Source organism: Rhyacophila brunnea, unplaced genomic scaffold, assembly GCF_057557595.1.
Source record: "Rhyacophila brunnea isolate RB1 unplaced genomic scaffold, BYU_Rbru_1.0 scaffold_18, whole genome shotgun sequence".
NCBI lineage: Eukaryota > Metazoa > Arthropoda > Insecta > Trichoptera > Rhyacophilidae > Rhyacophila > Rhyacophila brunnea.
This window is the reverse complement of record NW_028232837.1, coordinates 24,495,665-24,522,362: the sequence shown is the minus strand read 5'-3', so window position 1 is coordinate 24,522,362 and position 26,698 is coordinate 24,495,665. Positions and strand designations below refer to the sequence as shown.

Genomic DNA, 26,698 nt, shown 5'->3' with positions numbered 1-26,698 from the left:
TTCAGGCCGTCAGTTCATCACCTCTGCCATCATCCGCAATAATTTTGATGTATTATAATTATGTAGTGTACATTAGTACCATTTTTGCATCTTCTTTAGGATTTTTACAACCTTTTTCATAGCTCGTATTCTTATTTGTCTGATGGTTCTTTGTCCGGTACAAATCTTCCGATCGATTCTTAACTAACTTCCCGACTAGCTAGACATTTGAAACTTTTAAAATATATCAGAACACGATGCCAATGCATTTTTTTAATACTTTTAGTCATCTTTAAGTAGAATTGAATTTATTTTCAGTTAATTCTGTTTTGTATGAAAAGTTATTTCGGAAGAAATCCGTAATCCAATCCACTATTATTGGCAACTAAATCATTAATATATACGTGCGTTACTATGGAAATCAAAATGACATTTCAGTATTATTTCTATCAAATACAAATTTTTTTGATCGTTTAAGCTAGTCAAGTCAAGTTTATATGATTCAACAGAAAATTTAAAAACGTTTTCTTTTTATCTTGTAATTATGTTATTTATAAAAAGCCCAATTTTAAACTTTCTCTTTGAAATATTAAAATATGCTCATTTTGGTTTGATTTCTTTTCTTGTAACTGTTTTTAATTATGATTATTAAGTAAAAACTGCAAAAGTTGTGAACTTGATAATGTAAAAGTGAAGTAACTGATAGAACATGCAATATAATGTAGATATAAACCAAATATTATGGTATTTTTTGGAAACTCTATTTCTCCTAACAAAACGAAGACTTCAAACCCTAATATAACCAAAATATGTTTTTTGTAGATACCTTGGTTTTACACTCACGATGCGAAATGTAAGTACATGATTCAATATAGAAATAATACTTTCACATGAGTATGTGGAAGAAAAAATGGTCAATAACGAGATTGCTAGTTTTTTAACATAAAAGTATCAGGAATGTTTTTCCATGTTTGATTTTATATTTTTCCACTATAAACATTTTGAATATTTTTTTGACGTGATATCGAAAACATGTAGCGTGCCAAATTGCACAATAGCAAATTGCAAATTGGCACATGTGCCACGTATTTGTCATCGCCGGGTATAGTGTACGCTATATCCACCGGAACGTTCTGCGTGTCAATGGTGGAGGTTTTACATGGTTTGACAATTTCTTCGCATACCACCATAATTTCCCCGCGTGCCAAACGGGCCACAGGTTAGCCAACAATATCAAATGTTAGGTTATGTACTTAAAATGCAAATGAAAAACATTGTTGGCATATTAAAAATATATATTTTATTCTTTCAAAATATGGTCAGTACAAAAAATTTTGCATAAAAAATACACCCCGATTATAATTTTTACGATTATCACAATGGATTACAATGGCACGAATGTTATAGGAACATCTTTATTATAAGAAAAATACAATATACAATAGCATTGTATAAAAATAAGCAATACGTATTATTAATGTATAAATATTTTTTGGAATGTCAAAAATCTATATAAAATACAATATGATTTTGGAAGTACAATCAAAAGTCAATCTACCATAAATCTTCTATTGGTTACGTCAGTGGAGTAGACATAATGTTGAGCACGTTAACGGGAACCCTATTTCAATATTCAATACACTATATTTTGATGCAGGGTTTTGAATGTGTGAGTGTCCTACAAAAATGAAACACGCATTATGCACGATGTGCAATAGTGTGTGTAATACATTAATATTAAATGAGCGTCAATGCATAAACTTAGAGCGGTTGTAGGTATTCGACGTATAACGTATTCTTGACACGTATTTAAGTTTATCGCGGATTATTCCTTACTCAAGATCGGTTACCTGCTACTCGTTACCCGTTATTTATGAATTATACGGTATTTCAGTCCCCATTATACCCTGGTATTACTATAGAGGTTTTAATAAATTTGTGATTTTCTATATAACAATGACAAGTATACACAATAATAATTTTTAATTGTTATAATAATTTAAATAGCTAAATCAAACTTTACCTAAATATTATAATATAATAGATATTTGAGTTGCTGTATCCAATATCTGCTAAAATCGTTTACTTATATGAAATGAATTAAAATAATACAGGAGGACCTCGACTTTCGCACATAATTGGTTCCTGAAAAGGTGTGCGAATGTTGAATGTTCGAAAGTAGAGTTCGAATAACTATGCCGTGTCTTTTGGAAACAACCTTTAAAGATATATATCCACAATTTTGAACGTATTCCTTAATTTTATTTTTCAAAATTGAACATATCGTAGTAGACCTGTTTGTATCATGCGAATGTCCGATTGAAGAAAAAGATTCACCGCAATTAGAACGTCGTGTGAAGTTTATAAGTCCTTGATTTCTTTTTGTTCGTATCAACACTGCAGTTTTTCCGTTTCTCACTCATGTTTATAAATTTTTAGGGTGAAATATTTCAGATGAATAAAATTAGCAAATCGCACAACATGACACGCCCACGGATATCTTAACCCCACGGCCAGCGCGACGTTTTAAAAAAACGATTTTTTTTGAAATGTGCGAAATAGCGAATTGTGCGAAAGTCGAACGTTCGTAAGTCGAGGTCCGCCTGTATATTGTATACATACATATAATACTATATGACTTAAATACTAATATAATATATTCAAAACCATGAAAAATTGATTATAAGGAATGCAACTAATATTGAAAAATCAGTACCTAATCAAAATTATACTGTAACATTTCGGACTATAATCTGGGTCTGGAAAATTCAAATGTAATTTTTAAAGTGTATTTGGACCCAGAGTTTTCACGTATAAACAAAAATCTATTGATACAGCCTCCACTCTGTGGAGGTCCATAATATGATCCTTTTAGGATTAAAAGAAAAAAATTTTACTTAATTTAATCAATCATTCTCAGAAGTTTGATTTTGGATGAATGTGGTACATTATTTAGGTGCGTTGAATAAATTTTATATCCTTTTACAACCTACTGTACTGTCTATTTTGTTATTAATACATTTTAAGTCACGCATACTCTCTACAAGAACCAAGAGGACATTTGTGAAGCCGGTGCTCACCTATAACTCTCAAACATGGATATTAACCCAAAATGATAAGATGGGTACTACTGCAACATTTTTTAGCATTAAATATATTTTATGGCACCATTAAATACCTTGTATTTTTCGGTTTTACTTCCTTCTCGAACGTTTGGTAATTGAATAATAAATGAATTATTGGTATGCGACAGTTATTATGGCTTAGTTTGTATATTATTAAGGCATTGAATGGTGAACTAAATATTATGTATATAGCAAAAGTCTAACCTAGAAAATTGTAGGAGAACTAGCAAATTGTAAGTCAGTGATCGTTCAGTTTGGGAATGTTTTTACAGTACTGTAACAGATTTCAACATCTCCGACTTAAAACTGTAATACCCCATTTACACGTGCATGGATTTACTGTGCACAGTAAGTAAATGTATGGGGAAACATGTATTATCTGGCAGTTGGCAAGATTGCGTGCATGAATCAAACAAGTTTGGAAGCTTCTGAATTGTGCTGATTTTTTATGCGCAAGTAAGATCTGCGCCTGCCGGTAAAAAATGAACTACTCATTTTGATGTTAACCGATTTTCAAAACGTCCTGTCAAATAGTAGTATAAAATAACAACGTCGCATCTCGCTTACTCTTGAAGAATGAGATTGGAGAGGCAGACAGCACTTTTACGTATAAACAGTTGTTGTCACGATAGTTTAAAATAAGCACTATTGCCGGCAGTAATTCCATGCACGTGTACAGGCGCTACAAGGTTGTCATGGAATCTTTTGTGATTACATAGTGATTACACGCACACCAAAGACAAAAAGCGAGCAGGAAGGAAATACTTCAAGAACCATTTAATGAACCCTGATACATATGAACATTTTCTGCTGAGCGCATGATTGCAAGATTGAACGTATTTGTTATTTGACAGATTGAATTTATTCATTGTTTGGTAATCGAAATTCAAATTGTAATAAAAATGACGATTGGGGTATGCAGATGTTCACACTTAATAACAATAATAATTACAGTTCTAAACTCAACAATTCGAATCTATGTTCAGATATTCGATAAGAATAAAAAAATTCTTTGTTTTAGTAATAAAACAATTACGATGGCCTAATGTTAATATCCCGTAAGTGACTTTTTACAAATTGTGCAGGAAGCTAAAAAAACTAAATATTTAATATCCCGTATCTGACTGTTAAATAGCACACACATGTTGTAAGTACATAGCATGCCAATAACCTGTAAAGTAAAAAGTGGTAAAGTAAAGCACATAACGCCTAATATAATGATAACATCTAATAAAATTTGACATATTATATGTATATAAAGCAGTGGCGAAGGGTGGAGGTAGGCTGTTAAGATACGCCATAAATAGTGCACATTAAACTTTTTCAGACATACATATTTGTTTTAATTGAAATAAGACTACAATTTACAGATAGTGTTGGTTAGATTTTAAAATTCAATTAAACCCTGAGCAACCAAGCCATAATAGATAATAGTCAAAAAATACATGTCTATCTATAAAATATCTAAAATTATGCAATTAAATCATAGGTACATAACTTTGAGTATTTTATAGACAGAATAATATTTTTTTATTTATTATAGTTTGGTTTACGCAGGGCTTAATGAATTAAAAAAAATGAACCAACAATATGTTTAATATGTAGTTTTAATCCAACGAAAACAAATAACTATGAATGAAAAAGTGTGCACAACTTTGTCGTATCGCCCAAATCAGACCAAATCTATTATGGTTTCGTTTAGGCAGGGCTTAATTGATTTTTAAAAACTAACTAACACCATCTGTAAATTGTTGTCTTAGCTCAATAAAAACAATTACATATGACTAACAAAGTTTAGTGTGCACTATTTATAGCGAATCTTAACAGCCTACCTCCACCCTTCGCCACTGATATAAAGATAAACATCCAAATTTGTTATATAACCTATTTACTCTTTTACCTTTTAAATAATTCAAGTGACATTTTGAAGCTGAATTCAACCCACGTCATGCAACAGGCTTGACAACTTAGAGGCAAGATGCGGGCTACTACAGGTTTATTCCTACAATGTTCAGATACGGGAAATTACTAAAATGGCTGGATCATTTTTGTTAAAATAACTACAGATACGGTAATTTCGCAGTCGATGGGCAGTATTTTTGTGGTTTTTAGTACGTCATAAAGTCATTTTCATCATATAGGTCAGATATGGGGTATTAACATTAGACTATCGAATAGCTAAAACTTGCACAACCATGATTATAAGTGTGAATTCAAATATATCTATTCTATATTAATTGCCACACTTTTCGAGGGCTGATGACACTGTAACTACAAATGCAGTGCAAGTGTGCTGTCAGGTGTAATGTGGTGTGGACGATTATGCCACAAGTGGTGAGACAAATGCGGTGATACATTTGCTTTGTGCGTCTGTGGTGTGCGCTCAGCTTTAATGAATGCCTGTCATTTTATTCATATTATTTAATGTAGACAAGCATTTCTCAAACAGATTCCGCGGAAAAAATGTAAAATACGTTTTATGTTTAAAAAAAACATTGTTGGTATGTTTATATCTGGCAGACGAGACAATATTTGGATCAGGTCGTTTTTGCTGCACAACTTGTGTAATAAATAAACTGCCTTTGTGATATTTTAATCCAGAACCTGGGCATTACATTAACTTACGTACTTACCTAGATACTAGGAAACAATGCACAGAAGTTTGTGTTTAGTTATGGTTCGTGTTTGGATATGTATTTCACAAGGCGGGACACCCCCCTCAGTTGTCAGTGTCAGCAAATGTGGTAGTCACAACATGGTTCCATATGTTATACATACACTTGTATAGACCGGTTTGATATTTATATAAATCTGTGCATTTTAATCATCTGCACAAAACGCAAATTTTAAATCAAAGTATTTGACCTTAAACCAAGATTTTATGTCATGGTAAAAATATCTAAAGTGTTCTGTTACACAAAAGTATGTAATATAAAAGGATTCCATGACGAAATTTAACTAGGGAACATTATTGAAGAAGTCGACCACTGATCTACATTTTCCTACATTTCCAAAATTTACAGTTAACATGTTAACAAGATGCATTTCCTATTGAACGCATGCAGAGCTACAATAAGGCAGATCATTTTTGATAATGAACTTTCCACCCAGCAAACTTTTGCCGCAATTTTTCCCAGTGCAATTGAAGCAGGTGCCGTGCCAGTGGAAGTCTTTCCATGACACGCCCTGCTGTTCGGGTCCGATGGGATTCTTGCAGCAGTGGCACTTCTCTGCGTGATATTTATCGTAGCACGACAGGCATGTGGGCTGGCCTGACTTCTCGTCCGGCACGTACTGCTGTCCCCCGAGAGGCGTGTCGCAGTGATAGCAGCAGAAGTGGTCCACGTGGAAGATTTTGTTCTCTGCCGCGGTATACGACCTCGAGAAGATCAACTCGTCGCACGCACAGCACCGTGGGATGTTCAAAACCACCGCCAGATCTCTGGCGCAGTATATCTCGCCTGCGTGATAGAAGTAGAAGAGGTCGGCGAGCAGCTCTTTGCAGATTACGCAAGAGAAGCACTGCGGGTGCCACGTGGCATCTTCTCCTGCCCTGTCAGCCTTCACGGCGATCTCACCTTCCTCAATGGGAACCTGGCAGCGGCAGCAGGGAACGGAATATGACGAATCCTGGAATTCAGGCTGGTGAATATGTAGGTTACCCACATTTTCCACCATGGAATCCATAACACTCTCTTGGGGTCCATGCAGTTTTGATTCATTAATATTACCGAAACCAGATTCGGCAGGGTTTCCGATGAAACCGCCGGTAGCATATTGCGGATGTTTCCCAACGGTCTCGTACTGTGGAATATTTTTATTGACGTTTTGCTCACTTCTGATTCCTGGATATTCATTTCCGCTAGTATCACCGGTGATTGCTCCAGGATATGTATTGTAATTTGGCAAGGGTGGCGGTGGCGCGTCCGAACCGTCTTCGTAAGATTTATTCAGAGCGTTTTGTTTCTTCAGCGATTCGCTCCTTTGCGGATCTATAGCTCCCACGTTATCCGTGGCGGACATGAAGTGAGGATTGGTATTTTTGATGGACACCGATTTGGCCGGCTCTTGGACGGCCCATGACCAGATTTCTCCATTCGGAGCGAATATTGTGCCTTTCTGCGGATACTGATTGATGGATTCCTTCTGATTGTCAGCCGAATTTGCGTTGTTATTGAGGCTGTTCGGATCGGCACCCACGATTTGACTGTTGAGGAATTCGGTGAATGCGGTCGTCTCGTTTTTAAATGTCGGATTGACGTTGTATTCGTCACGGAATGATTTAATCGGACTCAAGTAGACGTCGTTTTCGACAGGCACATTGAGTTGACTCAAATCTTTGAACAGCCTATCGTAGACCGGCCCGTGCTCCACTGCGCTCTTCACTCTGTCTGATTCGATCCTCATAGAAGTCAATTTGTCCTTGACCACACGGCTGAGGATGGGGCTGACTGCGTAGTTCTGCAGGTGGGCCGACTTGTTGACAACATTGCCCATGTTGTCCAAAACCAGAAGTTTGTCAGTGCCATTCTTGGGAACATCGGCAAATCGGAGTCCCCTGTTGAGGCCGGATAACCTGAGCGGCAGACTGTAAGACTTGGTGCCGGGTACCGGATGACTGCCTTCAGTGCCGACGGTGACCATGTCTCCTCTGCGCAGGTTGCCAATTCGAACAATATTGCCCACGCCGACTACTTTTTGCTTGATTTGTGAAATATATTCCTGCAAAGATAAAGGTCATCATAAATGTAGATGTATTCACTACGCCTGCACTATTACGTATCTTAGCACTGAAATACTGGATATTGTGATGATGACTAATGGGGCGAACACATTACCATCACGGTACGTGCTGTCACATGCTGTCATGCTGATAAATTTAGTCTATGGTTTTGTCATTACGCAATATATTTTGAATGATCACCATCTCCATAAAGTATGGAAAGTGCCAACTCGAGTATTCCTCGGATATTTTGATTAATTAATAAAATTAATAAGTGTCTACGTGTGTACGTCAAAATTACTTGCGACACTGCATGCATAGATAATATTTCAAACAGAACCCAACCAGCAGACCATAGATAATAATCTACTGGAAAATCCATAGAGCAAACCACTAAAAACATAGAGCATGCGGTTTTGACATAAGTCGAAAATGTGTAGGCATGCAGAAAATAATAAAAAACGTTCACTGACTCGTGCAGTTGGTGATGTAGCGCAATACGCGTGAAGTGAACTAATTGTTGTCCTGCATTGCACACTTTTTCCGTAGCATGAGCTTACCATGACAGCACGTAACGTGATGGTAATATGTTGTAATAAATCTGATATACTGAGTCACAAATTTGATATCTGATATAGTAATTATTAATCTTCATTATTTAATAACAATGTCCTGTTAATCCATATTATTATTATTATCATTAGACCATATCCGATCCTAATAAGATCATAATATGGATCTCCACAGACTGAAGGTTTTGTATGAACAGATTTTTGTTTTTACGAGAAATGGATGTTAGCCACCTGCCCAACCTCTGGAACTAAACACAAATTGAAAAACAATGTGTATTTGCCAGACCCAGGATTCCAACCTGAGACCCACGACATTATAAGCTGACGCCTAAGCCGCTCGGCCATCGTTGGGCGATATGAGGGTTACATGTAAATTGTATGTATTACATTTCACCGTAGCACAGTTCACCGTGAGCTTTCTTATAGGAAAGAGATGACCGTATACTATACGGTCATCTCTATACTACCAAGATGAAAAAATTACGCGTTGTTAGTGGAGCATTGCAGACAATAATGTACGTAACCTAACAAATAATCCAGTATATCGGCTATTTTCAAAATGTGTTTGCCGCTGACTTCCTAAGTAAGCCGACAAGAACCGTGTTTTATTTAGGCATGAATTTTATATCAGTATTATACGACCCAAAGAGGTTGGACGGTCTTTAATATACGATCATATATTTCCGATACAACATTTCACGGTGAAGTATGATACGGTGAACCGCATACTATGTACAAAATTCCGGACATATATGAGAGGGATGTTAACGCATTCACTGCAGACCTGTTAATTACTAATTAATTACTACATATTTTAATCCTTACAGCGCGGACGGCACAGCTGTTGTGTCCTAATTAGGTGGCCATTAGATATAATTAGCATGTTATTTAAATGTGGTAATTAAATGCTCCGCGGTGAAAAGGTTAAATAACATGCTAATTATATCTAATGGCCAGGTAATGGAAAACACAATAGTTGCGTTGGACACACGTGATGAGTTAACCTGATGATACCAAGAAAATACATTACGTAAGTTTTGTAAAACTAGAGTTGTTTGTTCAAAACTAATTTTTTGAATAGCATCAGTCTATTTTGTAAAAACCGTAAATCCCATTATGGTCAAAAATAAGATTTTATTGACAACACTAGTATTACATAGCAGTGTTCAAACAGGCTGGATTAGTGCACGAGAAGTTGGCGTTGTGACCCACATACGTTGCGTGCAGCTGCATTTGCTCTAGTATATTCTGTTGCTGAATATAGTGCCACCGTCAGGTCCCGAAATTCTCATGTCAACAATATCGACACACATCTTAACACAGGCATGCGTATCGTTCCATCAAAGAGGCGTATTTGCTCAAGGAATCCTTTCTGGATTGTAGGAGAGGAGCTACCTTAGACAGACAGCGACAGAGAGGATGCCTCATCAGGCGTGAACAACTACTTTTTAATTGTGGATCCGTTGAGTGAGGTCCCTAGCTTTGGGCTTCCACGCAAATAGGTTGAAACGAACCCGATGTGGGCATTGCAGATGTGTTTATATAGTACCTTGAGAGAGTCCCCACTTTATGAGTGTGGTAAGATTCAGTCCAAGAAGCAGATCGTGTAATCATGCAACAATTATGCCATCCCCGAAAGAGTTTCAGCATGAGGCTATTATGTGGATTAATGCCTTGATTACACGTAACGAGTACAGTGGCAAGACCGTGTTCTCGGTCGAGTGCTCGGTCGGTATAAACATATTACCGAGCGTTCGGCCTAGTAGGATGGCGAGACAGTCACTCGGACCCTTTTCTATTTACTAGACCAAGTGCCCAAACCCCCCCACCCTACCAGCACTGACTCGCTAGCCCGCTCGGCATGTTTAAACACACACTCGGTGCGTACTCGCCATTCTTAGAAGCGCTCTAAATTCATCAGGGTATTCTAACTCCAATTCACTAAAAAGAATGTATGTTGCACCATGATCTGATCTCCTTAAAATCCATTGTCTTGTCTTCTTCGCGCAAAACTTCATTTAATTCTTCTATCAGTAGTGGTATGAGCAGTTTAGTATATTTTTGAATGTACCTTCTACGATCCATGTTTTAGTACACAAAACCAGCATGCTTTTTGATCGAAATGAACTGACTCGCCACAAAAGTCGAAAAGAGAAAAATACTTATAGACACTCTCTCGCCCACACCACTCTCTCGGCCTAGTGACATTTTGCTGTCTCGCCACCATACTCATTACGTGTAATCAAGGCATAACTGTCACTTATTATATTATGATTGGTCCTGTGATTTTATTTTTGAATGAAATGTTTTCTTTTATTATCGCCATATCGTCTCTGTTCTGACAGAACACACTAACTGGAGAATACTAGTTTTGAGTAATTTGACTTTGAAGTTGTTAAAATGTTTGAAATGGTCTATCATGTGAGTTTATTAAGTAATCGTAAAAAGGATGACTTTAAAATAAAGACTGTTTATTTATTAAGAAGATTTCCAGACGGTAAAGTTTGAAATAAGGAACATTTTGGTATAACTAACTCAATATGTCATTTTTTCGAATTAGTGTCTTCTGCCAGAACAGTGACGATATTATGATTATAATTAATTCTCATAATCATGTTATAGACTAATTGCAATTTGAAAGTTTGACGTGCCCTCTAAAATTAGACACTGTGCATGTTCTATATATCGGATGACCTTGAATTTATTTTCTAGCATACATATTTATATATAGGCACATAATCCGTTGTTAACTCTAAATACCTAAATTATCGATATACCAAGTTTTGGCAGCAACCCAATATATATATCAAATATCTACCCCTGTGTAAGATTCTTGCATATATTACATGATATATTCTAATCAGTTAAAAAATTTATCTACAAAAACCTTGTAAGTCGTATATACTCACATATACCACGAATCGTTGTCGTTTTGAATAGTATATGTGTTTTATATTCATTTTGTAAATTTTGAAACGAAAATATGACAATAATTCTTAACCGTCACCTGAAATAAAGCTTTAACAGTTTATGTACAGGGTTTATATGTCACTCGATCTACAAATCCCAATCCAATTCAATTTTTGAATGATACAATCAACTTGAACACACCTCGTCAAAAAACAACTCCGTAATCTATCCATTGCATCAATTGATATTTGATGTGCAAAATCCTGTCAGCCATATTTACCATATGATTATCCATCTCTTCCTTAGTAGGTTTGTGCGTGCAGAGTTCGATGCTGATATCGTGAGGAGGAACCTGTCTTCGCAGTTGCTCCCGTCTTCGGATGGCGCCGTCGGACCCGGTCACAGGAGCTAACCCACCTCCCAGACACGACATGTAGTCTGACACCTGAAATCATTATAGTTTGTGTACAAATATAAAGCACAATATCGGTACGGTTCAGTGCAAGATTGGAAGCAGACTATCGACAAATCTTTAAAACAACCATAAGCCTAGATTTAATATTTATTAATTATTTTTATCATGTTCGATCCTAAGAAGATTATAAATGGGCATCCATAGAGTGGAGGTTGTATTAACAGATTTTGGTTTTTTACGAGAAATGGTTGTTAGCTATTTGTTCAACCTAATAATACCATACTCTTAAGTCCAAACACGTATTGAATAACGCATGATTTTTTTGTCAGATAAGGGATTCGAATCCAGGACCCAAAGGCGTCAATTATAGGTAGATATTATAATTATTATGTGGAGACTTGCTTGTCTTGTGCTTACTGCGAGGTACGTGTATTTCTTTACACATTTCATTCATCTGTGTGAAAACAATTAATCATGTCTCAAAGATGGACGGCACCCATCCGACCGCCAAATAGATACCTCTTAAACAGACCAGAAGGGAACAAAAGGGTCAGGACCTACACTATTGTCGTGAAGTAGCATCCTTGAGGCCACAGGGTTGAAGGAACCTAGCAGCAGACATAGGGAAGTGGAGACGTTTCTCAAAATCGGCCAAGACCCACATTGGAGTATAGTGTCGATGATTATGATGTAAAATAAAACAATGTTTTTTGTAAATTTACCAATTCCGGTGATGTGTTGGGTGGAACCCACTCCAATTTGACTGGTTCATCAGCAATCCCACGCACCTTGATGATGGTAACTATAATGAAAAATATAGTATAAGTTAATAACAGTATAAGTTTATTATACACGAGCAATATCGATACTCATTGGTGAACTGCTTCTAAAGCCAGAATTTTCAACTTTTTAAATGTAGAATACGTCTATGAAATCGGTCCTATATGGCGTGCCATCCAGGAGTTACGGTGTTTTAGAAATTAGCAGCAATTTGTAACAGCTATAAGGTACAACTGATGTCCCGTTGGAAAGTCAAAGGTTCAAAGTTACCAACAAGATGAGTCAGTAATAAGTTTCACATCACCTCATACCTATTAATGCGTGAAGCAGAATAACATAGGATTGCACTTCTTCAATATATAAAATGAGAATATTATTATTTTCATACCAATGTATATAATTTCGTCACTGTTCTGGCAGAAGACACTAATTCGAAAAAATGGCATATTGAGTTAGTTATACCAAAATGTTCCTTATTTCAAACTTTACCGTCTGGAAACCTTCTTAATAAATAAACAGTCTTTATTTTAAAGTCATTTTTTTTACAATTACTTAATAAACTGACATGATAGACCATTTCAAACATTTTCACAACTTTAAAGTCAAATTACTCAAAACTAGTATTCTCCAGTTAGTGTGTTCTGCCAGAACAGAGATGATTTGAATGTTTTCGCATGACTCCTTCTCATTAAAACACAAAAACATTAATAAACTTAAAGAACTATCGATATGTTCCTCTTTGAATAGAAATAATGGATCAGTTAAGAACACAACCTCATTTAATCGTGCTGGATAGTTCACGAGTACATTTTGTGATTGTGACTGTACATGACTTTAAAAACTTGGCACCTGAAACCATTTTCATAATAATAATTATGATCTTAATTTTAAATTGTGACATGTTTTGTAGAAAAAAATCACCCTTAGAGCCTGTCCACATGGCGCGTTTTTACGCACAAGTGACAAATCACGCGTTCTCCGAGTACATGTGACCCAATTCAGCTGTCCACAAGCGCACACGCGTGACGACTCTCGCGCGGAAAGCACCGGGCAAACACCAGACTCTCGACCTGGCACGTGCCGTGCGCGAGTCGAGGTACTATGCCGCCAACTATTGCGCCCAGTAACAACGCGATCGCCAACGTGCGCGGAAGTGATTTGTCGGCTAGTTTTAAAATAGACATTATTTTTTTTCAAAATGGAGCGTGAATACTTCGATACAGAATTATTTATTGATGAAGTGGAAAAAAGGAAGGCTATATTATGAGACATGGAATCTACTGATTATTCTAATAGAAATATAAAACGCACATCTGGGAAGAGCTCGTAGAAATATTTTGTAAACCTGGTGATTCGGAAGAACGCGCAGCAACGCGCCATGTGGACAGGCTCTAATACCCTCATGTCCAACCCGTCCCTGAAATGTATACCGGGTCGGCGACATGTGGTAACATCTAGTGGTTGTCTTATTGTATTGTACACAGAGTTAATATTTATCTACATATAGTTTATATTATTACAATATCACTTGGCCGATAGCCGTAGATGCGTTAGCAGAAAAGGATAATACTAATATAAAAAACATAGATTTGGAACTAACCACACTAATTATTTATTATTTTTTTACAAATGTATGATATTTGTATGAGTGAACCCTGGCAGACCAAGACCGAGCAACCTTTTATGTTTCACACACATGTTGTTTTTTAATGTGTGTTTGATCTCCATTCTACAGAGGTCCATATTATGTTACACACAGGAGCAAAGCATTTATGGTGATTTGCTGTTTTTTTTGTTTTCAAACGGTTCCAGTTACCTATGACACATAAAGGAAATATTATCAAACATTTTTACATTAACCACAATATCCTTAAAAAATGTGATTCAATTGTAGTTTCCCAAGATTGTGGACTACAATATTGAGAGCCACGTTGGATTATTATTCATGTTGAATAATAATATGATATCATTGTTACCAATAGATTAATATTCCATTTGTCCCGTAACTTGCACTTTCAAAATCGACAAAAAAGGTGATAACTAAAATAGGTCGTTTACATTGCCGATATCAAATTTAATGATAAAAATGTAGTAAAAAGCAGAGAATTTGGACTATACATTGAGCGATTCCTACAATATTTTTATGTATTACAACAATTTTAGCATGTTTGAATTGGTAATGTGAACTTTTGTTTATTTTGAAAATTTTTCCTCTGAGCTGCTGAGAACTAGGGAGAGGAGGAGGGGGCGAAAAATATTAAGACTCAATAGGGTGCCGCAGGCCAAAAGATGTAGAAAAACCCTTCTCTAAATCACAGTTTCCCAAACTATGTTCTGCGGAACACTGGTGTTATCAGAAGTGTGTCAAAACAAGCTATTATTGGTTTACTTATTTTACATCATATTTATGCGAGGCATTATTATGCCGCAACAAAGTCCAAGTCCAGGAATAGGCTTGACGCCATTTCGTCGGTGTTTTGTAAAAAGGGCGAATTAACCAAAATGCTACTTTACAGGAGGAGGGTTTTTAACTTTTGACGTTTATTTGTTTTTTACCTGTAGATGATTATAAATATCTAACAAGTTTATAATAAAGCTTAGAAAGAATACTGTCATTATAATAGGTATTATTATATAATATTTTAAAAGGCCTAATATGTCACATTTGCTTTTTATTTAGTAATTTTAATTAATTTAATATTAGTAGATTATCGTTTTTAACTACTTTCCTGTGGAGATAAAAATTCGCCGTTTTTACACAACAAAGCTAGTGGGGTACATGTTGTATTTTCTTTAGAATCTCGATTTCGCCAAAATGGTTGATTCGCCCTTTTTACAAAACACCGACGATATATACTTCAACTTTTTAATATCGCACCTGATATAAGAGAATTTGCAATTCAGGGACACAAAATAGTTGAAGTCATTAAAAACGTTATTAGCTTAGGTATATTTTTATGTGTTATATTTAAAAAATAACAAAATAATTATTGAACATAGATAACTTAAAAACACTTCAGATATATACCCACTAGAAAAAAGCAGGAAAAGTTTGGGAAACCCTACTCTAAATAATATTTCTCTAGGATTCTTTGTAAAATAGAAGAAATATTTTGTACACCATTGAGGTAAAAATAAACATACATTATTTATTAATATTACCCTTTGTTTATCGTTTCCAATTTAGAGAAAAAAAAAGAAAATCTCAGTTTTTAGTTGAACTTACTGCAAAATCAGATTCCTATTACAAAAATTAATTCATTCTCCGTCCAGATCAATAATTGTAAGTAAGAAGTTTATTTCTTGTTCGAAATGAGAAAGTATTTTTGACAAATTCTTCAAGGTCAATGAGTAATTCATATCACCTGTGATTTTGTCATATTTTATGACGAGGTTACTGATACTGATAAGAACACTGTTGCTTTATTAGAATATTTGATAACAATATTTCAAAGAAACTCTGCATTGATATCCGTCACCGATAGGACTGTAAAGTTGTGATTATATTATGCTGCACGTCGTGTACTATCACGTGACGTCACAGTAAGCTGCCGCTACAGGAAAAAGTGTGTAATTTCATTTTTCCTGGTGCTTAAAATCTAATCAGACTGATGCTCCCATCTCGTAGCACATTTTGAACCTTTAAACGAACATTGTCAGTTGGCAAAATCTGCCGAAATCACCAGAACAACAATGAGGTCACCTAACGTTGTATCGCACTGCATCGACAACTGCATTCCTCAATGAACGTTTTTTATCATTTTCTACACGCCTACACATTTTCGATTCATGTCAAAATCGCGTGTTTTTTGTTTTTAGCGGATGACACCATGTATTTTCTATAAGAATATTATCTATTATCTATGGCCTACAGGTTGGATTCAGTTCAAAATATTGTCTATGGATGTAATATCGCAAGTAATTTTAACCTACGCACACGTAGAAACTGTTAAAATTAATTGAAATTAGCAAGAATAATGAATAATAATTCAAAATAGTTGGCACTCTCCTCATTGAATTTACAGAGGTGGTGATTGTTTAAAATATTCTGCAAAATGACGAAACTATAGACTAAATTTGTCGCCGTGACAGTACGCGACGTGATATCAATATAATCACAGCTTTAGTCTTCTGTCACAAATAGGTAGTCATAAAAATGACCAATAATTTAATTGCTCTGTAATTGAAATACAGATATTTTTTTCCAGTGGTATCCAAAATTGAGACAATGATTGCATTTTATATTTGAATACCAGAGTGATATCAGAACACAACTCGATCAGTATTTCTTTTGTACAAGAAATAAATGAACCAGAGTTGAAATCTACCATGAAGGGATTATTAATGCAGAGATTACCCTAACAAAGATTCAAATTTTATGGTAATAATGATTAAAATTTACAATTAACACTTTTAATGTTGACATAATCCAGATGTACTTACTGAAATAACTTTTTTGCGGATCAACTTTGTTATGTATAAAAAAACTCATTTTCATATATCGAATAGGTATTCTTACTGTTGGATCTCTTTGGTCTTGCTGTGCCAAGAAGTTCAAACTGGGCCCATCCGGAGTCATCTTGCACATCGTGAACATCCTTTGTGCAGTGACACGCTCGGCAAACCTTCCTCCAGAAATGAAGGTCCAATCCGGGACACCCAGGACCTGTTAGAATAATAGCAGTCATTAACTAATATAATATAGACATGATAGGCGACCTCACACATACAAACTTGAGGCAACCACAACTCGCCAATTTTATCTATTCAATTCAGTTGACATTCACAAAACACAATAATATGTAACTTGACATATAAATGTCCAGAGAGTCCACTCAACTCTGCTGGTTGGAAAAATAACGAGAAAGGCGCTCAAAGTATTGTCACTTTCGGCTTAGTTTACATAATTGCTTTCGCCAGCCTAACAAAATTCACCAAACTTCTATCAACAGAGTATGCGTGTCGCTTTCAGCTATTATTAAATTATTTCTCGTCGCCAGCCTGTCAAATCACTTGAGATGTTGAGAAATATTCTTCCAACAATTATATTAATACACTGTGCATCGGTATATTTCTAATTCTATTCCAAACCACTGCCTCTCTGCCGGGAGGGCAATTTCTCAAATACGTTATACAGTCGAACTTAATTATTACGAGGAAGATGGGACCGACTGAATTTGCTCGTTATAAGCATTACTCGTTATATCGTTATATAACATTTTTCGCGCCACATTCTATTTATGCATAGAACATAAAAAATCTGAAAACCATCGTAAAAATCCCCAAAACAAGCATGGCATTCATCAACTTCAAAAGAAGTTGTTTCGACACTGTTCTGGCAGAAGACACTAATTCGAAAAAATTACATGTTGAGTTAGTTATACCAAAATGTTCCTTATTTCAAACTTTACCGTCTGGAAACCTTCTTAGTAAATAAACAGTCTTTATTTTAAAGTCTTCCTTTTTACGATTACTTAATAAACTCACATGATAGACCATTTCAAACATTTTAACAACTTCAAAGTCAAATTACTCAAAACTAGTATTCCCCAGTTAGTGTGTTCTGCCAGAACAGAGACGGTTTATTGTAATGAAGTGCTGAGCCGCCGGCACTGGTACGTACCTACGGTAGGATTTTTTACATGCAATTTCAACGATATGCGTGGATACTTTTTCAATGTTGTCGGCGAAAATAACAATTAGGTACTTAAGACACTTAACTGGTGTCATAAACGTCATCCGATCCCGGCAGAATCGGTCTAGTTAACTGAACGTTCTGATTTTATTGTTGAGGGTCGAAAATGTTGTTTTTAAACGATCAACACATTAACAGTTTTGCTTGGTAAACCCGAGAAGTAGCTCGTTATAAAAGTGAATGTATGGAGAAAATCATAAACTAAAATGTCAACGAATGTTTCCTCATTACAACCGAGATCTTGCTATTTCTGTGATCGTAATAACCAAGTTCGACTGTACTATAAAAGAAAATCACCTTGCTTCAGTTTTGTATGAGATAATTTACATTTGCTTTGATATGGCTTCAACATGTACAATTCCATCTAAAAGCAGCGGAGGTTATTAACTTTGACTACTTGCCCGTCAGAGGTGCTAGTTTGTTGCCGGCCCGGCCATTTTACCTTTTTGACAGGTTGCCGAATTTCAAGCTGTCTAATGTCGCAACGCTCCATTATTGTGATTTTTCTCTTTTCAATTTGATCGTTGCAAGTGTTACCTTATATTATGTAAATTCTTATTTAAGTATTTATTGCGATTTTGTAATATAATTACATGCATATTATTAGGTTTGTAAAAAACATTGGCAGTTCTGACATTCTCATATTTAACAATGTGATATTATTATTATTATTATTAGGTATATAATTGACTAACTGTTTAACTGCCGAAAGCACATTTACACGCCGTAATTACACCATTTCTTACATTAATTACACCAATTAAATATTGCGGCATAAAAAGGATTAAGTAGCTTCTTTAAGGATTGATTAGCTATCTACTTTAATAATCCTACTATAACGGTTAGCAATAAATATGATAATATTATCACATTTTAAGTTATTTTCTTGTTCACATGATAACTTTAGCTGTTGTGTAGTCATAGACTACACGCAATCCGAAATGCACGCACCAAATTTTCAAGGCATTATCGAACACCGTTAGTACAATACAGCAATAAAGCAAGGTGATATCTTTTGAGTGGGAATTAATCGCACATTGCAATAATCAAAATTCAAAAAAAAAATAACTTTAACATTTGGAAAATAGTTTTCACAGATATTAAATGATTTCACAAACAAATAAACGAAATCACATAAAATAGTTTGTTTCATAAAACAAAAATCACTCATTGTAAATATAAGTTAACTAAATTTTGACAACTACACAAATTGGTAAAAATGTTTTCACCGATAAATAATAGATCGCACAAAGAAAAGGTAGAAATTCACAAATGTCAAAGTAATAATTGTAGCGGCAATACAATTTATTAGAAGGCAATCGCAAAAATGATGCGTAGGTGTCAATATAAGTAATGTTTAACGCAGTACATACTTATCTAACATAAATTGTCATCAGGGAACTCAGAAATAATGGGAACTGAAATATCCAACGGGTAAGGCGATAGCAGGTAACCGTCTCGAGTAAGGAAGAATCCGGGTTAAACTTACACACGTGACACGTACGTTGTACGTTGAATACTGAAACTGCTCTCGGTTTATGCATTTATGCTCATTTAATGTTGGTGTATTACACACACTATTGCACGTGCATAATGCGTACTTCATTTTCGTAGGACACTCACACATTCAAAAACCCTGCTTCAACGTGCTGCGTATTGAATATCGCCTATCGGTATTCTATTTATTATCTGTTCTGTGATTGTCATCTTGAAACATGAAAAGGGTAAATACAGTAAGTAGGGCCTCGATTAATCAAAATAATTAACCACATTACTTCCATAATCCCTTATAAATATATCCCTTAAAAAATAGATCCTGTCAATCCCAAAAATATTTTTCAAGCCGTCGACTGCATAATATATTATATTTTAAGATAGGTTTTCAATCTCGCCCCTCGTGACATGCAAACCAGAGGGTTTTAAGAACATCCATTCTATGCACGTAGATCATATCAAGCTTGCGGTCTATAATATGACTAGGGTCATAGAAAATATAAGTAAACTAGGGTTCATTTGGTTTTAAACAATATTATTTATTGATTTCTTGATATTTTAATCCTCGGGCCGCCGAAATTCATCTGATAATCAGTAGGTACCGTGAGTTTGAACTATGTATGTATCATTCAAACCGAAAACATGTAGATAGGTAATATAACACTTCTCGATTTTTTGTTTGTTTAATTTATATTTAAAATTTTTTTTTTTAAATAGGATGGGAATATTGTCAAAATATTGTTTAAATTCATTAAACCTATTTTTCTTAGTATTTGTATTCATTTATGATTAATAAGTTACAATAGTATATTGATATGTGAAGACTACTTTTTCCATAGTGCAAATCGATCATTTGACAGTTGTAGTTGATTTGTGAATATCATCCATTTCCGATGTGACGATCTTTTTAAATTGAGCGCTTTGTGAAAATATTCTATTCAATTATGCGAATTAATATTCCCCATATCTTTTATGGTACAGCTTATATAAATTGAGCTCCTAATGACATTGTTCAAGATTGACACCGCGACAAAACCACCCGGACATTGCCGCCAAACCAAATCCGCCCATACAAGTGCTCGTATACCGCCCGGATAAATCCTCCTAGATAAAAACTACCGTAAAAAAATACAAAAATATATAAAACAAGTGCTTTTTTGGTTTTTCGAATTGCGTATTGATAGAAATTTAGATACTTACGATAATCAGTGTAATATGAGATTTAATCCGTTACAACTGTTAATAGAGTAATAACTTAAAATCATTACCTTTTAACACTTAGTACTAAAAACAATAAAATTGCAGATAATACTTGTTTAATCTGATACAGCTGCAAAGCTTATACCTGAGTTTCCTAATGGAATACTTAGAATATCTATTTTTTTTATATCATTATTCCTGTTTTTTTTATTTGTGTATCTAAAATATAATATTATGTAAAAAATAAAAATTGTCTCATTTTGAAATTGTTTATGTCTGGGCGGTTTTGGTTCGGGCGGCTTTGTCGGGACCCCTTCAGGATTATTATTTAGCAAGTTTTTGGTAAGATCAAGTGAGGTTCTCTTTGAATGCATGTGTGCAAGACGCCTAAATTATACTATTATTATGACAGGAGTTAAATTGCCACAGGAAAACAAACCGTAATCATTAATGATGACGTCATTTTCCTGTTGAGTCTAATAATAAGTTTGATAAATATGTACATGATACTATAATTTTTTAATATCCTATTGTTTGTGAAGAATGAACACCAAATACGTACACATGTATTCTTCTTCTTCTTCTTCTTATACGAATTGAATTGAATTCATACTAAATTTCAATCATTTAATATTACAAACAATTTATTATGGAAAGTCAAATGGCATAGCGTAATTAATTTTCTACAAGCACGTATCTCGATTTTTGCCTGTTTTGAGTTATGTGATGTAATGAATACAGAATTGGAATACACACATATTCCACTAACAAGTATCTCAAAATATACTTAATAACATAATATATTCATGCAGTTACAAAAAAATCGTATCACAATAAAAGACTATTATAAATATTATAACTTCTTATCTTGAGATACGTGTTTGTAAGTACACAGAATACTGAACTCGACCAATGATTATCTCAAGTTCTTTCTCGCAAGTCAAGATACGTGTTTACTGCAGTAATATTGTGGAATGATTCACAGTAAAGTTCCAACGCATTCTCGTATCTTCAACAATACGACTTATAAGTCGAAAGTATAGTGCGATAAATTGAAGAAACACAACATTTTTTTCATGAAAATATGTACTAAATAAATATTTCACAGAAGAAAATTTATTTCTGAATTAGAAACTGAAAGAATAAAGTTGTTTTTTGCCTCTTTTGAAAGGTGTTTTTTGAGACATGTGGTTGTAGAAGAGACATGAATTGAATCAAAATACCTACCTATTTGTTATGTACATATTGATGTACATAACAAATAGGTAATTTAACCCAATGCTTACGGGCCGCACAAAATTGTGTTTTTGCTAATTAATTTTCAAATGCAAATTAACACGTTAATTACAAAAGTAAGCATTGTGTTAATATAATAATAATTTAATTGCGAAATTCCCAGCAATGTTTTTTTTGTATTAAATGCAGACATTAATTATATTAATTTATTGATAATTGATAATAAAAAAATGTCATTCATTGGTCAGCAAAAATTATAAATAGAAATGCAGTAATAATAGAAATAAGGTTAAAGCATCACTGCTGCAATTAAAAATAGAAGAGATATGACATACAACTCTTCATAGATATTTTTACTTCAAACTAATTCTTGAAGTTATGAGTACAAAACTCAATCAAAACTATAATGAAAGCTTACTGGGATAAAAAGATTGTTTTAAGGAACAGTATGAATCGAAATTGTAGAGTCGGTGTGGTTTAGGGTATTATTGGTGAAATTGTCTGACTCGCTTTTTTATTACATGCATTTTTTAAATGTCCCGATTATTAAAATTGAAGAAAAGGTCACAAATTATGGAGTGTGGGTCAGATTTCATATTTTTTAATGACTCCACAGCAGCTCCGGTATGAATATAACAATGGCGGAGGTAGCCTGTGAAGATCTGACATAATTTGTGCACACTAAACTTAGTCAGTCATACTTATTTGTTTTCATTGAACTAAGAATACAAATTGCAGACGGAACCTATTGGTTAATTTTTAAAATTCGATTAAACCCTGCATAGACCAAAACCATAATAGTAGAGGTAGGCTGTGGAGTAAAGATCCGACAAAAATAATGCACACTTTGTCAGTCATCTTTAATTGTTTTCATTGAACTAAGAATACAAATCGCAGATGGTTATTAAAATTCGATCGAACCCAGCGTAAACCAAAAAAATAATACTAAAAAATATTCTAATCTCTACAAAATATGTATGATTTAATGGCATAATAGATATTTTATAGATAGAAGAATATTTATGGATTACTTTAGGCAGGGTTAAAATTGAATATTAAAAACTAACCAACGACATTATTAATGGACGACGCACTCAATACAGTAGCTAGCAAGTAAATTCGCTTGTATAAGTAGACGTCACGCAATTTCCATTATGCGATATCACGCATCGGGAATTTATAGCAATATGACCTTTATTGTAATAGGGTTAGAGCAGTGTTTCTAATGTCAATGTTCATTTGAGAAAACCCGTTTGAACCGAACCATTCGGCAGACCCAACAAAAAGCATCAGGAATTTATAGCAATATCACCTTTTTTGTAATGGCGTTAGAACAGATTATGCCATTCGGCAGACCCGGAAATAAAGTGAGTGTCATTTTCTTTTCCAGATGATTCGTCCATATTAATGTCATTAAAACTAACCAATACAATCTGTAATTTGTATTCTTAGTTGAATGAAAACAAATAAGTATGACTGACAAATCTTTGTGTGCACCGTTGCCAACCGTACTATAATTATTATAGTTTTTAAGTATTTATTTTTATTAGTATTAATTTATTGAATTCGCTGGTAAAAATTTTTGATCGGAAGAGGAACTTAAATAATAATAAAGGGCCTCGAAATTTCACAAATTCTGTTATTTTTTTGTGAGAAACAAAAAACATCTTCGACACTATACATTTTCGACAGATGACAACATGTACCTACCATAATTTTTGCCGAAATACTATAATTTCTTGCACCGCATACTATGATTTGGTGACCAAAAGATGGCAACATTGGTGTTCACTATTTATGTCGGATCTCCAGAGCCTACCTCCAACCTTCGCCACTGGAATGCACAGAAATCAGGTAACGGTAAATTTTAAATAGCATTTAAAATCAGTCAAAAAGGGACAGGAGATACTTAACGGTACTGTTCAACAGCGGAAAACACATTTTGAAAATAGCCGATAAACTGGATTATTTGTTAGGTTAACCTAACCAAACCTAAACTAACCCAAACTAACAAATAATCCAGTATATCGGGTATTTACAAAATGTGTTTTCTGCTGTATTCCGTATAACTGAACAGTACCTACTTAACTATTCAAATCTCAAAATTAAAACCAATCCAAATACACGTATGAGACTGGAACATAATTTGACTTGTGCTATTCTAAGGAAGGGGTAATTTGGGAAACTAACCACAGGCGTTGCAGGCTGCACCAGCTCCGCTGTCATGGCCCAGTTTTCCTTTTCCCAACTTCTCTCGCTGGCTTTCCAGTTTGGAGAGCCATGCGGGCGCTGCTGATGTTTCTATGCACGAATTCGCCATTGTCTGCTGTGTTCTTAATATTCTGTGAAAAAAATAATAAAAATATGAATTACCTACCTAATGTAGATGTTGTCCCTCTACCGCGCCACATTTACACACCCGACTCATGCGTAGGTATACTGTGATGTAACAAACAAGCACCCTTAACATCTTTCACATATGTTTGGATCCACCCCATCGACCCAATAGTGAATAGATGACTAAACGGTTAACAACCAGTAAAAAATACTATTACGCTAACTCCACACTAACAAGGTCCAAATTATGCCGAGGTTGGCAATGACTGTCTATTATTAATTTTAAAAACCTCATAATAATAAGTAAAATAATTGTCAACCAGTTTTGGTTAAATTGAATGATTTGAACTTCCTTCAACATCTTTCGTTACAATATTAATTTTATTTATATACCTAGTAGTTTTCAGATAAAATAAAAATCAAATCACTGAGAATTTGGGTAGGTACCTGCATTAAAGTCAAAAAAGTTTAAGGTTTCAAAAACTTTCAAATTGATAGTAAAATGTATGTAGGTACCTAATACTAATTTTGGTACTGTTCGGTTAAAGCGGATACAGCGGAAAACGTATTTTGAAAATAGCCGATAAACTGGATTATTTGTTAGTTTGGGTTAGTTTAGGTTAGGTTAGGTTTGGTTAGGTTAACCCAGTGGTCGGCAAACCGCGGCTCGAGAGCCACATGCGGCTCTTTGGCCCCTTGAGTGCGGCTCCGCTGCCCTCTGCCCTATTTGACATGGCGACAAAGAAGAAGCAAAGAAAAGGAAGACGAAAACCGTGAATTTAAACTTAAATGGCCACCGACCTGTATTATTTGTCGGGAAAACTTGGCGCATTTAAATTTGGAGAGACACTATACAACTAAACACGCGTCATTTCGCACTAAATATCCTGTCGGTGATGCAAGGAAGAAAGCAGTTGAGGAACTTTAGAAGAGTCAAGAAAAATCAAGTTCTGTATTTTATTACTGAATACAATCTTCCAATAATGTTAATATAGCAAGTTTTGTGGTTAGTAAAGAGATTTCTAGAGAGGAAATCAGGAGTAAATTGAGAAGTCGTCTTATTGATGAGAACCCAGAATCGTGATTAAACTTAAAAACAACAATATACTAACCTGACTTACCCAACTTTTCCAAGGATATGCAAAACCATTATTCAAATTGAGTGTTTGTCAGTCATTGTTATGATTTAATTTTATGGATACCTTACTTACAATTTAATTTGTATCAATACATAAGATCATTATTAGGTATGCTATCAATTTTTATTCAGTGTACCTATAGTTTAATTAAGACTTAAAACTGCAACTAAAGTTTATTAAGTCAATAAACAGTGTACCTACATATATAATTTAAGTTTAAGAAATTTGGCTCTCCAAAGAAATCTCAATCGTTGTACTATTGATATTTGGCTCTGTTGACTAATAGTTTGCCGACCACTGGGTTAACCTAACAAATAATCCAGTTTATCGGCTATTTTCAAAATGTGTTTTCCGCTGTATCCGCTTTAACCGAACAGTACCCTAATTTTATTTATATACCTAGTAGTTTTCAGATAAAATAAAAATCAAATCACCGAGAATCGGGGTCCTCACAGGAATGAAGGTAGGTACCTACATTAAAGTCAAAAAAGTTTGGTTTCAAAAACTTTCAAAAACTTTCAAAATGATAGTAAAATATATCTAGGTACATACATGGAAACTCATAAAAGTACCTAGGTATGTAAGGAGAGTTTTATATTTAAAACAGGATAGTATAAGCATAGGTACGTAATATGTCGATATTGTAGCGCATATTCATAAAGAAAAAGTACACACCTAATATTATTGATTGATAATACAGAGCGGTATGCAATGCAAAGCGCAAGAGTTAATAATTTATTTAAAATATTTTAAACTTTTGCTTACCTTTTCCAAGCACCTTAAAACCACTGGGTAACTTTGATCACAATTCGTTAATCAAGGCAGACTACACACCCATTTCATTGAAGTGTTATTCATGCAAAAGAGTGAGTCAGAAGTTTCACGAGAGTTGAGTTGTGATAAAAAAACAAGTATTTTTGTATAGACAGCAGTTAGCGGTTGTTGACATGTCACTTTGCCGGGAATCTAAATTGCCATACCTACCTACTTTCTGAAAAAGAAAAATATTTTGACAAAAAAATTATATTTCTGACACAACAATTTTACGTGATAATTAATAATTCAGCCGATAAACAATAATTGGACTAAAGTA

General features: G+C 34.6%; 1 protein-coding gene across 1 annotated transcript; it reads right to left on the bottom strand.

Annotated features, from left to right (window-relative positions):
* Positions 1 to 1,253: 1,253 nt before the first annotated feature.
* Tes (testin LIM domain protein) lies at positions 1,254 to 26,580 on the bottom strand. Its single transcript, XM_085945454.1, has 6 exons — positions 26,371 to 26,580; positions 24,320 to 24,471; positions 17,024 to 17,170; positions 12,447 to 12,526; positions 11,590 to 11,754; positions 1,254 to 7,826 (listed from the first exon to the last, which is right to left on the bottom strand). The coding sequence occupies exons 2-6, from the start codon at positions 24,447 to 24,449 to the stop codon at positions 6,153 to 6,155; spliced, it is 2,196 nt and encodes a 731-aa protein (XP_085801580.1). The 5' UTR covers positions 24,450 to 24,471; positions 26,371 to 26,580; the 3' UTR covers positions 1,254 to 6,152.
* Between the last annotated feature and the right edge of the window lie 118 nt (positions 26,581 to 26,698).